This window comes from Sinohyriopsis cumingii, chromosome 5 (assembly GCF_028554795.1).
Source record: "Sinohyriopsis cumingii isolate HCF-2022 chromosome 5, ASM2855479v2, whole genome shotgun sequence".
NCBI lineage: Eukaryota > Metazoa > Mollusca > Bivalvia > Unionida > Unionidae > Sinohyriopsis > Sinohyriopsis cumingii.
In genome coordinates, this window is record NC_142965.1 from 97,525,582 (window position 1) to 97,542,042 (window position 16,461).

The 16,461-nt window shown below is 36.0% G+C and overlaps 1 protein-coding gene across 1 annotated transcript in view; it reads left to right on the forward strand.

Annotated features, from left to right (window-relative positions):
* Window positions 1-14,441, forward strand: part of LOC149799838 (nondiscriminating glutamyl-tRNA synthetase EARS2, mitochondrial-like) — a 51,999-nt gene extending 37,558 nt beyond the window's left edge. The window contains exons 12-14 of the mRNA XM_089959247.1: window positions 2,285-2,357; window positions 5,843-6,109; window positions 14,150-14,441. Coding sequence (XP_089815373.1) covers window positions 2,285-2,357; window positions 5,843-6,109; window positions 14,150-14,242 — 433 coding nt within the window. The 3' untranslated portion in view covers window positions 14,243-14,441. The remainder of the gene's footprint in view (window positions 1-2,284; window positions 2,358-5,842; window positions 6,110-14,149) is intronic.
* Window positions 14,442-16,461: the final 2,020 nt, after the last annotated feature.

The window sequence follows — 16,461 nt, forward strand, 5'->3', positions numbered from 1 at the left end:
TAGTATACAAATTGAGATATCGGACCATAGGGTACTGACATAAATTGGGACTACTGGACCAGAGGATACAGGCATAAGGAGTATATAAATTGTCTTGTTTGACCATAGGGTATCTTAGCTTGTTCAGCTCAGCATTGCAAATGAAATCTGCATCTGTACCTGAGTAAATTTTCATGCACTGGTCTTGAAATGTAGATGAAAATCACCTAATTTTTTTTGTGCATGAATGATTTTGACACTGTTTGCATGATAATGCAGAGCAATGCCAGTCATATGAGACATGCTGAAAAAGATGGGTCTATGTACATGTGATCTGCCTTATTGCTCCTGGAGTTATGGAAGAGTCCATTTTTGATAAAGAACTGAGTGGTTATGTGAGACATCATGTGCCACCTACTTAATGATTGTTTATGATATAATTTGTTTATAGAGTAGATATTGTTTACCGATAGCACTCATTGGATTCCACAACTCCAGGACCAGCGTGGCAAATTACATGTACACTGTAAATATTAGCATAAGTAGTGCAGTAAAACCTGTCTTAAGAGACCACCTGTGACGAAGTATATGGTTGGGGTGTAGCACTCCTGATATTTTATTTAAACTATTATGGAAGTCCCACCTAGGCTCTATTTTGTTGGAAGTTAAATTTAATGAAAGATAGATGTAAAGCTTCGAGCCCACTGTCAGCAATGCCAACAATTAGATAGTTAAATATACAAAAAAGGTTCAGATTCAATGAATAACAATTTAATAACAATTCAGCAATCAAATGACTCAAATTTCCAATTACACTCGTTCCGCTCAACCCTTCAGTAAGCCTATTGCATCACTTGATTAGCAGTGTGAAATTGATGTCCACCTGTCCTTGTATTTCTGCTCATCTGTTGTATCCTTTCTCTCTATCCTATTTCTCCCAATTCCTTTTCCCTGACCTTTCTCTAGATTCCTTTTCCTTCTCCTCGACTTTCTGTAGACTCCTTCTCTTCTTCCTCAACTTTCTCCCCTACAACTATACTTATGTCGACTTAGACTGTCTCCGCTACAGTCTCATTTCCATCTCCAACCCTTGAAGACTTGGGACCCAATGGAATCAGGTGTTCTGTCCCCTGAAAAGCTTTCTGTGAAAACACAAAGACGGTAACATCTTTTTTCTTAGCCCTCTCATCTCACGCTATACACAGACTATCATCAGATAATGGTTATTAAATTTCTTTGGTCACATTCATTCACATCGAGATACCAATACATTCTTATATGGTAAAACAAACATCATAGTACAGCATGGTATCAATTACTTCTTACACATACATCAATAAATTCCATCACATCAGTACATATTTCAAATCCCATTATACTAAGCAATATCAAAATAATCAGATGCATTTCTTTACCTTACAGCTCATACAAAGTATGCAAATATTCAAATATGCATGCTCTGATATATCTATACATCCATATTAACTAATCTTTCACACTTCAGCCATTTTCCAAATTCACAATTCAAGCATGTGTAAGTTCTAACATAATGCATTTATAAATGCACTGGTTTACTTCGAAGTAACCTGATAGCGAATTAAAAATCAATTCTGACCACAAGCTAACAATCTACATATTTCCATCTTGCATCTAATAATTCTCTATGTAAAGCTGAAGCTTATTTCTCAAATATGCATGCAAATGAAACACTACAAAGGTAATTCTGCATACTAAACATTCCTAGTAATTAAGTATACATGCAACAGATAGTTGCAATTATGATGCCTTAATATTCTGCAAAATCGAGCAAATAACTTAATGACCTTTTCAAAGCATTGTCTTTCCTTAGAATCTATCTCTAAATTCTGCTACCAGATTATGAGTGGCTTCTTTCTTGGGGTGAACCCTATTGATCTGCAGTCCTTCACATCAATGATTGAAGTATATAATAGTTTTTTTTTCCCGTGAAGGTGGCCCAATGAAAACCAGCTCAAAATGGCTATTGTTTACAGCAGGTGTTGAAACGCTTTTCCATGAAAATGGTATAGTAGAGGCTTCCCAATGAATTCCATGCGAATCAGGTAGAGGCATCCAAAAGCACTTTCATGAGAATGGAGTAGAGGCATCCAAAGGTGTTTACATGTGGTAAAAGCTAAACTGAACCAGTGTTAGCATTTGTAAATCATGAAATTGGTGTATGCTTGTACATATCATTTCTACAATAATATCATTAACATTTAAATCCATAAAATGGAGCTATCTAAAATAGAAAACTTGTACAATCATTGCATAATTATTTTCTCAGATTTACAGATGAAAACCAACTCTCCCATATTTTAAGTGATGAGTTTCTTCGATCTGTGTTGGAATGGAGTACGGTAAGGTGTTTTAGTCGCAATATTTACTTAATTAGTTTGCAGGAGTACCAATTTTACAAAGTAACAGTCATCTCTTTGAAAAAGTCAACCATAAAAATTCTTCTTCAACACAAAGCAAGGATTTAAAGCCAGTGAAGTTTTATTTTTGTTTTCTGACCAATTTATGGTCCATAATAGCATTAGGAGGATTGTAATTATTTGTTGTATGTGTTTGTGCATGCATATACATGTCAGTGCAATTCCATTATAACTCAGGAACCATTTTTGGGGGAATCTAATGAAATTTAACAAGATTATTCTTGGCAATACAATGAAGAAATTATTAGATCTTTTTCTTATACAGCTGGCATGACATTAAAGTTACTTTTGGATTAATGACAGTTGTCTTCCCTAGAAAAATCAAAAATTTGTCATTTGTATGTATAAGTATTCTGTATGGGTTATGCCAGTGTGTACTCTGGTATTTATTAATAGATGACCATCTGGTTTTAAGCTGTGATACCATTCAGAGAGGTACAGGAATACAAAGCCTGTGAACAGTCAACTAGGGCGAGAAGCAGTAGTAGTCCTACAGTGTAGTATGGCAGTTTATAGTGATGTATAGCACTTAGGCATCATGCCACAAACATGTAGCATGATGTCCACCCAGGGCAAAAAGCATTAGTAGTCATTCAGTGTAGTATGGCAGTTTATAGTGATGTATAGCACTTAGGCATCATGCCACAAACATGTAGCATGATGTCCACCCAGGGCAAAAACCATTAGTAGTCATTCAGTGTAGTATGGCAGTTTATAGTGATGTATAGCACTTAGGCATCATGCCACAAACATGTAGCATGATGTCCACCCAGGGCAAAAAGCAGTAGTAGTCATGCAGTGTAGTATGGCAGTTTATAGTGATGTATAGCACTTAGGCATCATGCCACAAACATGTAGCATGATGTCCACCCAGGGCAAAATGCAGTAGTAGTCATTCAGTGTAGTATGGCAGTTTATAGTGATGTATAGCACTTAGGCATCATGCCACAAACATGTAGCATGATGTCCGCCCAGCTACATTATTCTGACACCAGGCTTACACTAGCATCTAAATGCTGAGTGCCAAGTGAGGCAGTAATATTTTTATAAATCTTTGGTATTACTCAGCCAGTGTTCGAACCTGTGACCTCCCACATCCAATCAGATGCTCTAACTCAGTACTGTTCAACCTTTTTGACACCATGGGCCACTGAAAAATGTTTTTCTTGAAGCCAAGGGGAGCAGCAGAAAACTGAAAAGCAATGACTATATAGAGGCTCGAGCTCTGGCGGGCCATTTAAAGTAAACCTGTGGGCTGCATGTTGGACAACACTGCTCTAATCTCTTAGGCCACCAGAATGGTCCAGAAATTTTGTGGATATAGAAGTTATGTATGCAACAGCTGTGCCACAACTCTACAAACTAAAGATTTAAAATGCTGGAAATAAAACAGGAATTTAACAGGTTAATTATTAACTTGAAATTCTGTTGAAATTAATGATTTTTGGTTTTGTTTGGATGCAAAGACCTAAGTTTGAAAATAGGCCATCCCACCACTAATCAATGATACTGTATCCTTACTACAAATCTCATGGAAAATACAGATCTGAAAACTAAACTCATCTGAGTTCTCAATGTTATAAAAATGTACACCAAATTTGTTTGCAATCCACCAATGCTGGGTAAAATTACTCTGTGGTAACCAAATGTATAGTATGATGCAAAATCAGGGGCTACAACTCCTTAATCATAGAGTAGAAAGCTAGAAATGAAGCTAACAAGATTTTATGATTATAAACTGCACATTCAGTTTAGTGGAAACTCCACAAGTCTTTTTAAAGTTTTGCTGTGAAAATCAAAATTTAGCAAGACGGCTGTCAGAGGCCATATTTCCTGTATATGATATAGTGGAGTGTTGGAAGTAAACTTCATTCAAGGTCTCATGCATCCAAATTTAGTTGAAATCTGACAATCCTTGGTTATGTTGGAAAGACAATAAGGGGACAGTATCTCCTCTAGGAAAGGCAAGATGTAGCCATATATATTCTAACTGGTAACTGGAGTAGAAATCAAACTCTTTTACGGCCTCTTGTGTATAAAAATGCATGCTAAATTTGGTCCAAGATTCCTTAGTGAAGGTGTGCCATGAAACAGAAGTTGGAATGACAGACAAGAGTCCGTAGCTTCTCTAAATGATATAGTGGAACACTGTAAATAAAATTAATTTTCTCAATAATGTAATGCTGCATGCCAAATTTCATTGAAATCTAAACTTATTCTGAAGAAGTTAAAAAGGCAATTTGGGATGTAACTAATGTAACTAATTATTATAATAGTGTGTACAAACAATCCTCAGAAGAGTAGTCATGGATTAATGGATGGTGACTTACCTGTGGACATGTCTTTATTACCATTCTATTATATATCATGGACAAATCTTAGATTTTAAAATATTTTGTAATGTGTATCCAAAGCCAAGCACTTCTGGTGTATTGTAAAAGGACCATGTAGTTGCAGTGCAGTGTTGGTGTTGGTGTCTTGTAAAAGGATGTAGTTATAGTGCAGTGTTGGTGCCTTGCAATGATCATGTAGTGCAGTGGTGGTGTCTTGTAAAAGGATCTTGTATTTACAGTGCAGTGCTGCTGTCTTGTAAAAGGATCATTTAGTTTTAGTGCAATGTTGGTGTTTGTAATGATCATGTAGTGTAACATTTTGTAAAGGATCATGTAATTATAGTGCAGTGTTGGTGTCTTGTAATGATCATGTAGTGCAATGTTGGTGTCTTGTAAAAGGATCATGTAATTATAGTGCAGTGTTGGTGTCTTGTAAAAGGATCATGTAATTATAGTGCAGTGTTGGTGTCTTGTAAAAAGATCATGTAGTTGTAGTGCGATTTTGGATGTTGAGGTCGGCTTGCAAACAATTATTTTCATGCTATGAATTTTATAACTGTCCTCACAACAAGAACAAAATTAAAAGTCAACTATTTATCGATTAAAAAAAAAACCAATAATCAGTACCTTGTTTGTGTCATTTTAACTATTCCTACATGATAACATTGAATATCTTGGGTGCCAATGCTAAAGCCTGAAGCAGGAAAAGGAGGATTGCAAAAGTGTAACTTAGGTTACCCTTGCACTTTACAGGTCCTAGAAATTTGTTTTGATTCTTCTTAACATTTTTGGACAAAATTACACATTTACTCATAATTTTATCATCAGTTCATACTGTTACATAGATTTCCCATTCCATGAAAAGATCGAGTCATTTATACTTCTTTAATTGTTTACATCAAATGGGTTAAGTTGGGATTAGAATTAATCGGACTAGTAGAGAGTTCTCTGCAATAGAGCAGTACTTGTCATATTAATTTTCTTTTTTTTATTGCAAGAATACAGCATAAAAAGGACATAACAATTATATTGTATCTAATATGTTCTCTGTTTTTTTTTTAATTTTGTTTCTAGGAGCACAGAATATTTCGTCTAGAAGATCTTCTAACTACAGAATTTGAATTTATATGGATATTACCAGAATCACTGAACCGCGAACAGCTGGAGACTTTGATAGTAGATGTCAGGGATATACTGACCAAGACGACAAAGATACTGACCACAACTAAACCTTTTGATGAGATGACAATAGCTGAGACACTGAAACATCTCTCCAAAGAGACCAAATCATCCTTTCCAAAATACATGAATCTCTTGAGGAGAGTTATAAGTGGACAAAAGGTAAAAATGTTACAGTCTTTTGACATCTTGATTCTATTATAGTTTTTTTCAGAACCTTCTGCAGCTGGTATCACTATCTGAATCTAAGTAAAGCACAATATTGCTGCAATTTGCAGGAAAATGGATTCTTTTATTTATTCTAACCATCCCAGAGAAAACTATACCTAAAGATATTAAATTGGCACATTTTGTAAAGGTGCAAAATGGTGCCTGTGAGTTCATAATCAGTTTACAGCATTCTTTACACTTTGAAGGGGTCTTTTTTGTGAAACCAAGATACATACATAAATCTCAGGTTTTTATGTCTGTGGACTGAGCATTTTATTGAGGATTTTTTTCAATTTACGATGTTGTGTCAAACTATTTCCCATATCTACTCAAGTATGAAGCTGACATACTTGGTCACATTGTTTAACTCATGGTGGTAATGAAGCCACTGAAAGGGGTCCTTACTTTCTTGGCTAATCTGTGAGTTTCTCAGGCAAGATGACCCATGCCTGATCTAGTGAAGGTGTTGCTACTGGATGTTTTTAGTGTAATAATCAGCCCATGAATACATGGTAGACTTTGCACTGTTTTAATAATGAATATAGGTACTACTTTTATATTTACAACCACGAGCTAAAAATGGATATTATATTCATTATAAGAGTTTGAATGCTGGGTGAAATTAGTATATATGCCTAATGACTCCATTTCTGCAGTTATTAGCATACCCAGCAGTAAGGCCAAGTGAGCTTATGGTATAGCCCATTATGTCGTGTACAGTTTGCTTCTTATCACTCTGGAGACTTTTTCTGATCAAATTTGAAGCAGGGGTTTATATTATAAAGATATCAGCAGTGTTCAATTATTGAGATCCACTAATGTTACTGAAGTGATCTTGCATCTGGATGAACTTGCTAGCACTCTGGAAGCAATATTTATGACTCGGGGGGGGGGTTTGTCTGACTTGAAATATAGGTTTAAAAAACAAAGTTTGATAATGGGTGAGATCCATGGGTGATCTTGATATTAATTAACCAAGTTTGTCAACTAATTTGTGACACTATTTTTGAACAGTTTCTTCCGATATCATCAAGATGCATTTGATTATTAAGCAGATGTGTGCTTATTTATGAGGTAATCTTGCATCTGATTGGCTAAGCTTTTTACCACTCTGGACATTGTCTTTTTTCCAACTTTACTATATATTTCTCTTCGACAGGTTCCTTAATAAGTGAGGTATACTAATGAGAAGACCTTGCATCTGATTGACAGTGCTTGTAGTTCTAGAGCAAGAGACTGTTTCTCATCCAAATTCGATAAAACTTGGTAAATAGGTCAAATGATCTTGGACAAGTTGGACTATGAGCAAGAGTCAATGCAAATTAATAATGTTATCTTTTAAAATAACATATTTTGTCGGCCTGTTTGTAAAATCAACATGATTTGAAGTTTGGAAGTGAATGTACAAGGGATTTTTACTAAATGCGTGCGATGTTGAGCTGATCTTAATGAAAATAGGGCCAAATTTACATAAAAAAACACAGCTGCCATCTAACTTGAAAATCATATTTAAACTTCTTCTGCTGAACAGATGGTCATATTGACATGGGGTTTTCACTAAAAGACTCACAATGTCTCCTTGGCACCTAAGTGAAAATGATACCAATGATTGTCAATATGGCCATCTTAAAAATCTTGTTTTGTATTCTGTGATCAAATTTTAAAGACCTTTATGCCAGCTTACTTCGTGTCAGATGTGGTCAGATTCGTTTGAATTGTTCTTGAGAAGTTGTCTAAAGCTTTTTATCTCACTATTTAGTATCCATGGAAATGTTGGATGACAGATCATCATCACTTGAACAAATTTAGGTTTTGATCCCTGTAAAATTATTGGAAAATTTGTCAGAAGCAGTTTTAGAAGTTGTAAATAACAATTGTGAACAGGCAGTAGACAACTCACAGTGGAGGGGCCTCGAGTGGTCTAAAGCACTCACCGTTCCGGATCACTGCCATCTCACCTCTGTCTGCATGGGTTCAAGTCCAAGGCTCGGCTAGCGTGGGTATGTGGGAAAGCCTGCCAGTAGTTTCTCGTGGGTCAGTGGTTCTTCCCTTGGTTTTCCAGGGTTCTTCCTCCACTAGTTATACTAGCCACCATGTATAGCCTATCTTGTGCTGAAAAATGGAGTTAAACCCTAGAACAACAACAACAACTCACAATAGATGAAGGATCGTGCTGTGAGCCCATTCAGCAATATTACTACCAAGTGAGCTCATATACAACAGTATACATTTGGATGTTATTTATATTTTCTATTGAACACATTTTCTGATCACATTAACCTTAGGAAAATATATTCCACTACCTCCCATATTCAATCTTTTTATTATAAGCTCATTTTCTTATTCTACCTAAGGCTTAATTATATAAAGAAAAATATACTACAAGAAACAAAGTAACTGAATTTATGCTGCGTTCCAAATTAAATACACAAGCACAGAATAATCAGTAGACAACATTATTAATGCGCACATAACTCCGCCCAGATAAATTTGAACTTAGTCACATGCTAGACATAACTTTCGGGGGGAAAAAGGCATTTTTGTCTACTTAAAATTGAAATTTAGAGTCATATTGTGAATGAATGTGGATTGCAACAACTTTTCCATTTGGTCTGGAATGAATAGATTTTGGTATTTTTGTCGATTCTACAAAATTTTGTGATTATGGACTGGATTTATCTGTGCCAATTCTACATTTTGAGTGCAGTAAAGAGAATGTAATTGCAGTTGAAATGTAGTCAAAATTACATAACAATTTCAAAACGTGTAATCAAGCTTTAGAACCCATGACATTCGGATTTGCAGAACTAAGAAAGTACATTTTGAAAATATTCAGGATGTAAGTATATATTTTGCCATTTGTATTACCAGCTAAAGAAGACATGTTTATGCCTTATCAGTTGCATGTTCTTTGTAGGGACCCAGACATTTTATGATCTGTATGGCATCTATTGCTTGCCTAAATCTGAAGTGTATCAAAAAAGTTAACGTGGAATATTGCAAAGCAGCTAGTATGTGGCAGTCCACAAAACATCTGCATTTAGTTCATTCAGAAACAAATTTAATCAGCCAAAACATAAAGCGTCTACTTCTTGAGTGTACATTTGTTTACAAATTAGTTCCTAATACACTATTGGGCACACGTGTTATGCACGTGAGTGCAATATGAAGTGCAATAAAATAGTGCACAATTCTGATAATGTAAAGTAATGGAGGAAAAAATGAGCATATAATAACAAGTGTTGCTATCATTATTTGTGAATACTTATTTTCTGAATTTTTGTAGCTCTTGTAATTTCATTGAAATAATAAGTATCACAATAATTTCTCACATAAGGTCACTTCCTGGGCATCTATACTGGCCAGGAAAGCTGAGGCACTTGCCAGGCCACCAGTTCATCCATGCCAGTTGATGAAGAGTGCATGTATCTTGCAGCAGGAGATCTGTTCATTACTTGACAGAGTGATGGAAAGTTCATCTGTCTTAGATCTAACTGATGCATTTTTCATGTCTCTATCTACCTAAGAAACAGTGTATCAGTTTCGTGCACTCCCGTTCTATTTCAACATTCTTGGGCATTTATGAAGAATATTAATTACGTTGTCACTCTGTTTGTCAACAGTGACAGCAGTGTATTTGGACAGCAGCCTTCAAAAGCACATGGTAAGTTCATATTGTGATGAAGAACAGAAGCAGCCTTCTTGCCCTTCTCTCTCAGCTGGGTTTTCTAATGAATTGGAGGTCAGATCTCATCCCACCCCAGCTTTTTGTCTACTTTGGTGTATCAAACCTGACCATGTTGGGTTCCCTCCCATGTATGTGGCATAGATTTTTGAACTAGCAGTCGATTTCCAGCAGGGAGTAGTACCCCTTTTTGGCAGCTTTTAACGTGTTCCATCTCAAATAGCCCTAGTGGACTAGTGGCACCCCTTATCAGTTGTCTAGATTACCACATTACAGTCTCAACTAAGAGAAACAATTCATGCATTGGTGACAAGACTACATGGTTTACAGCAGAAATTCTTCTAGAGGGGCCCCAACTAGAATTACCATTTGCAAAGATGCCACCTTGTGTGGTTGGGGACTCATCTGTCAGTCTGCTTCACTATGGTCAGCGGCAACTTTAATGGAGATATTGTTCCATATCAGCTTTTGGAAATTAGGCCTTAATGAGCACATGAGCACTTATAGATGGATCAGCCTTGCTGGACAGTAATTCTCAAACTCAGTGGTGGTATCCTACCTCAAACAAGAGGGATAAAATCAACCGAACTATGCATTCTGGTCTAGGACTTACTGTGCTGATGTTCCCGGCAGAAGATCATGGTCCAATCAGACACTTGACCAGCAGGTTAAATGTCCTTGCCAATTGATGGTATGGAAAGAATCACACTTTTCACACAGACTGGCTTGTTTATCCATTGGAATTTCAACAGATTTGCACTGGCTATTAATAGGTCTTTTTGTGATGATGGAGAACCAATAAACTGCTCCCCCCCCCACTTCATCTGTCCAGTCCCTGATTCAAAAGCATGAGCCATGAACACTCAGGATGGGATCTGGGGCTATGTCAACCCTTCTACAGCTCTGGTATTGAGAATAATACAGAAAAGGAGGGGACAGAACTGTAAAGTGATTCTGATAGTCCCTCTCAGGTGTAACAAATCATAATTCACCAAGTGATTTAAGTCCCCAGGAAGATTCCAGCAATGTCCAGCCAGCTACAATCCTGGTCACAGGTGTTTAATTCCTGTCCAGACAGAATTCTCTGTCATGCCAGCCTATTGTTAGGAGAACCGTGTGTTAATAGAAATTTGAACTTGAAACTGTGGAGAGATTCTGGCGCTAGAAGACACTCCACTTTTCTTGGACTAGTGCAAAAGCATTGTTCTTAAGAGTGCCTTGATCCTTAAGTCGGCTAACTTTTTTCCACAGGCTTTTTGAGGAGAAATGTGTGCTTCTCTTATTATCAGCAGCTACTGCTCCATGAATTTTGACATATTTAGACTTCATGGAAAAGGGGATATAGGCCATGATGAATTCTTGTTGGACTTTCTGGCCAGTTTTAGTATGAATGGGTCCAGATCACTCGCCTTGTTTCCCAGGTGGAATCTTCTATGGCTTTTAACTTGGAGATAAGTTTGAGCCATTAGACAACCCTTGCTGAAGCTACTATCATGTAAAACATGTTTTCAGATAGTCCTAGCTTTTGGTATGGAGAGCGAGTGAGTCACATACTCTTCAAATTGACCTAAACTCATCCTAGTTCATATTGATGGTTCCATGGTCCTAATGATGCACCTGGCCTTCAAAGCTAAGAATTGGTTACTATCTGGAGGCAACCATAATGTTGTCATGCAAACTGTCTTTGGTTGATTCCTCTGTGTTCTCAAGAAAGAAGAGTTATAATAACAGGTCCTGACAATGTCTTTTTCTTCTAGTGAAGATCAGGAAAGATACTCTATCCCCTAGAGCCCTGGCAACTTCACTTAAATGTGTAATCCACTGAGCACACTCTGAAGTGTTAGAATACCAGACAAGAATCGGGAACATTTCAGCTAATTCAGTTTCAGCAAACTCTTTGAGCCTTGTGTGCAAACCAATTGTTTTGATCCAAGACATCATAGAATCTGTTAGCTAGCATGCAGTCAACCTTCTCTAGTTCCTGTCTCGGGGATCTAGCATCAGAGAGATTAGAACTGATTGCGTTGGATCAAGTGGCTATGACTCAGACAACCCACAGAGCTAGTTGATGTCAGCACAACCTCCGTATAAGTGTAGATTTAGTACTTTCACTGGATTCACCCAGATTTTATCTTGGTAAGGAAGAGTCATTCTTTTCTCATTTGTTTATTGTCATCATGGGTTACATGATCGTCAGTTTTGCTGTCCTCATGTCAGGAGAGTGGTTTATTCATCATTCTTCCCTTGAAGGGTTCCAGTTGTCCATTCTCTTAACATTAATGTAATCGGGGCATGTATTCAACAGAGAAAGTAAATATTTCAGTAAATTATGTGCCTTTGAGAATACTTGCTTTTCCACATTGCTGTTAAACCTTCTTGCACCTCCCACAAAATCATGAGCATCCTTGTTGATGTATCTCTTAACTTAAACTAAAAAAAACCATCAGTTATGGATAAACACCTAGGGGTGGTTAGGAGAGGTAATGGTTAAGATTTTTCCCTTTGTCAACATGGTATAGAGATTGGAAAGACGAAGAGGGCTGGATTTAAGAGGTCGTTATAGGTTACTGCATTTGTATGGGAAAATATGATCAAGTTTTTTTCTGAGTAATACTGCACTACTTTGGGAGTAAAGTTTAATTCAGAAAAATAAGTTTATATTTTCTCATTAAAATGCAGTAACCTTTTTATTGTACACTTGTTTTGTTTTCCTACCTAAGGCGTAATAATAAAGGAACACACTACAAGAAATAAAGTGAGTGTGATTTGGATCTGTAACATAGCTTTAACAATTTTTCAATCATATCGCTACAATGTCTGCAGTGTGGCAGTTTATAGTGATGTCTGGCACTGACGCATCATGACGTAGACATGTAGCATGATGTCCCACCCAGTCACATTATTCTGACACCAGGCCAACCAGTCCTAACACTAACCTCTTAATGCTGAGCACCAAGCGAGGCAGTTGTTACTACCATTTTATAAGTCTTTGATATGATTTGGCTGGGGATCGAACCCACGACTTCCTGCATACGAGGCAGACCCAGTCACATTATCCTGACACCAGGCCGACCAGTCCTAACACTAACCTCTTAATGCTGAGCGCAGGGGTGAGGCAGCTGTTAGTACCGTTTTTGGTATGACTCAGCCGAGGTTCAAACCCACGACCTCTCACATCAGAGCAGTAAGAAATAAAGTTATTGAATTTATGCTCTATTTAAAAAATATTCAACCATAGATTCATCAGTACACAGTAACAATATTAACGCACACATAGCACTGCCCAGTGATCTTTGAACTTTGTCAAATGCTTCACATTAATTTTAAAAAATTCTTATTTTTTATTTACTTAAAATTGAAATTTAGAGTCCTAAAAAACTTTTCCAGTTGGTCTGGAATGAATAGACTGTTTTTGTTCCAACTCACTTCTGCTTTTCTGCTTCTGATGGACTAGATTTATTGGGTCAATTTATTGCAGTAAGGAGAATGTGATTTTCAGTTGGAAATGTAGTCAAAATTACAGTACAGTTTCGGTGAGTATCAGTTTTTCCATGACATGGGTCATGTCATTCAGATATGCAGAACTAAGAAAGTACATTTTGAGGAAATTCAAGATGCATAAATGTAAATATATTTATTACCATTCTTATCATCAGCTAAAGAAGACATGTTGATGTCCTGTCACTTTCGTGCTCGCTATCAGAGGACCCCAGCTATGAAATGTATCATACAGTGTATGTCTTCTGTCGCTAGCCTAACATTGTATCAAAATAGTTAAACAGGGAAAATTGCAAAGCAGCTGTTGTGTGACAGTCCATTTAGACGGTGGAAATAATATGTTATTTTCCTACCAAAACCTTTGGCTGCATTTATTTTCTTGAATTTAATGTTTGACTTACTTGTAAGATGGTATGCTGGATATGCGATAGCCCTTGGCCTCAGTATGCTTTTCTGTGCTAATTTTATAGACTCTAGAGAGCACTGGTCGTAGTTCAAATGGACAAAACAGTTTGGTTAGTTCATCCACAAAAAAATCTAATAAACCAAAAGCTAAAATGTGTACTAAATAAGCATACATCGTTTGTTTACAAAGTAGTTCCTAATATGCTATACTATTTTTAGACACTTATCATGCTGTATGAAAAAAAAATGGAAGAATAATGCACGATTCTGACAGTGTAAAGTTAATAGAGTAAGAAATGATCGCATAATAATGCAGTTTAATTTCTGATGTTAAAGTGATCAGGTAAGTATTCTCTGAGAAACTAAATTTACTAACAGCTTTTTTGTTGTTTTGTTTTTCACAGCAAGGTCCCTCAGTTGGAGAGATGATGCAAATTCTGGGAAAAAGCGAAACTCTTCGGAGACTGCAGCAAGCTCTGCAGACTGTGCAGCCTTGACAGTTATAATAATGGAAGTGAGCAGATCTCAAGAAAATATTCCATTTCTGTGTTTGTGATTGAGTCAGGGACTTACACATTTTGTAAAAGACAGCTGGAAATTGAACTTTCCCTTGGGAAATCTGAGCTTGCCCAAAACATAATATCCTAACCTGTGTACAAAATTGAGATAAATAAAATAAGGGATATTTTAAGGAAATCATGTTATATTTATTTTTTATTTTTTTAAGTCTTCATTGGCACCTTAATACCATATGCTGATAATGAAAGTTATCAAAAACTAATATATACATTAATAATACATGGAGCTGAGAAAGAGTTAGAATGCAGCTATAGTCTGAAGAGCACAAACCCATTGTACATGCAAGACAGATAAATAGATAGCTAAAAAGAGGTTTGGAAATAGCTCAATTTTTAAGTGGGAGAGAGATGTTTAGGTAAAAACTGTTGAACTGAAAATGTCAACCATAAATAACAATATTCTAGCCAGAGATATTATTAATCAATGATGATTGGAAGTTCTTGAACCTTTCATAGCATCATACTGTTTATTCTGCTCTAAAACTGGTTCATAAGAGTTAATTCATAAATTTTCCTTCTTTTTCCCCCAAGATAAACTAACAGATACATCTCATCAACTACAGTAATAATAATGAAAGCTAGACTGCTTGTAATAATTTATTTACACTCACAACAGAAGGATTTCTGACCACTTATTTTATCCATTTACTTAACAATTATTACCTAGTCACAAAGAAATCAGTAATATCAAAATATTTGACAAGAAGACTTTTGAGATTGAGAACACTTATTTTTAATTGTTTGCCAGGAAATAAGTATGTATTGGTCTCCTTTAATTGTTTGCCAGGAAATAAGTATGTATTGGTCTACTTTAATTGTTTGCCAGGAAATAAATATGTATTGGTCTCCTTTAATTGTTTGCCAGGAAATAAGTATGTATTGGTCTCCTTTAATTGTTTGCCAGGAAGTAAGTATGTATTGGTCTCCTTTACTTGTTTGCCAGGAAATAAGTATGTATTGGTCTCCTTTAATTGTTTGCCAGGAAGTAAGTATGTATTGGTCTCCTTTACTTGTTTGCCAGGAAGTAAGTATGTATTGGTCTCCTTTAATTGTTTGCCAGGAAATAAGTATGTATTGGTCTCCTTTAATTGTTTGCCAGGAAATAAGTATGTATTGGTCTACTTTAATTGTTTGCCAGGAAATAAGTATGTATTGGTCTCCTTTAATTGTTTGCCAGGAAATAAGTATGTATTAGTCTCCTTTAATTGTTTGCCAGGAAGTAAGTATGTATTGGTCTCCTTTAATTGTTTGCCAGGAAGTAAGTATGTATTGGTCTCCTTTACTTGTTTGCCAGGAAGTAAGTATGTATTGGTCTCCTTTAATTGTTTGCAAGGAAATAAGTATGTATTGGTCTCCTTTAATTGTTTGCCAGGAAATAAGTATGTATTGGTCTACTTTAATTGTTTGCCAGGAAATAAGTATGTATTGGTCTCCTTTAATTGTTTGCCAGGAAATAAGTATGTATTAGTCTCCTTTAATTGTTTGCCAGGAAGTAAGTATGTATTGGTCTCCTTTACTTGTTTGCCAGGAAGTAAGTATGTATTGGTCTCCTTTAATTGTTTGCCAGGAAATAAGTATGTATTGGTCTCCTTTAATCATAACATAAACAACAGATCATAGCCACCGTTTGTGGGCATTACATTTCATTACATCAATCAGGCTTTTGAATGAAATCTTTCTGGTGGTTACTCATTCAAGATAAGTACCATTTATTTCCAAACACCTGTCAAAGAAATATCTTGAATTATAGTATTAACAATTAACACCTAATTGTGTTAAAATTGGCGATTTGTATCAAAACAATCTTTGACAAACTGATCGTTGATAGAGTCAGCAAGTTCATAAACTGCCCAAGACTAGGTTAGGTCCTGAAAGTCAGTGAACCCTGGGTATGTACGCATATGACAGTTAAAATGTAACAAGTTAAAATATAAATATATATTCCTTATTGTTAAAACCAGCTTTAAATAGTAAATATTATTATGTCTACACCAGAATATTTGAGACTGGCCTTGACATTTACTACAACATGCAAATAACATATGATAGATGAAAGAAACTGGTCTTTTTTGTAATAGAAGAAGTTACATATAAACACTTAAAAAGGTGTAAAATAAGGTGGTATAATATATGTACTG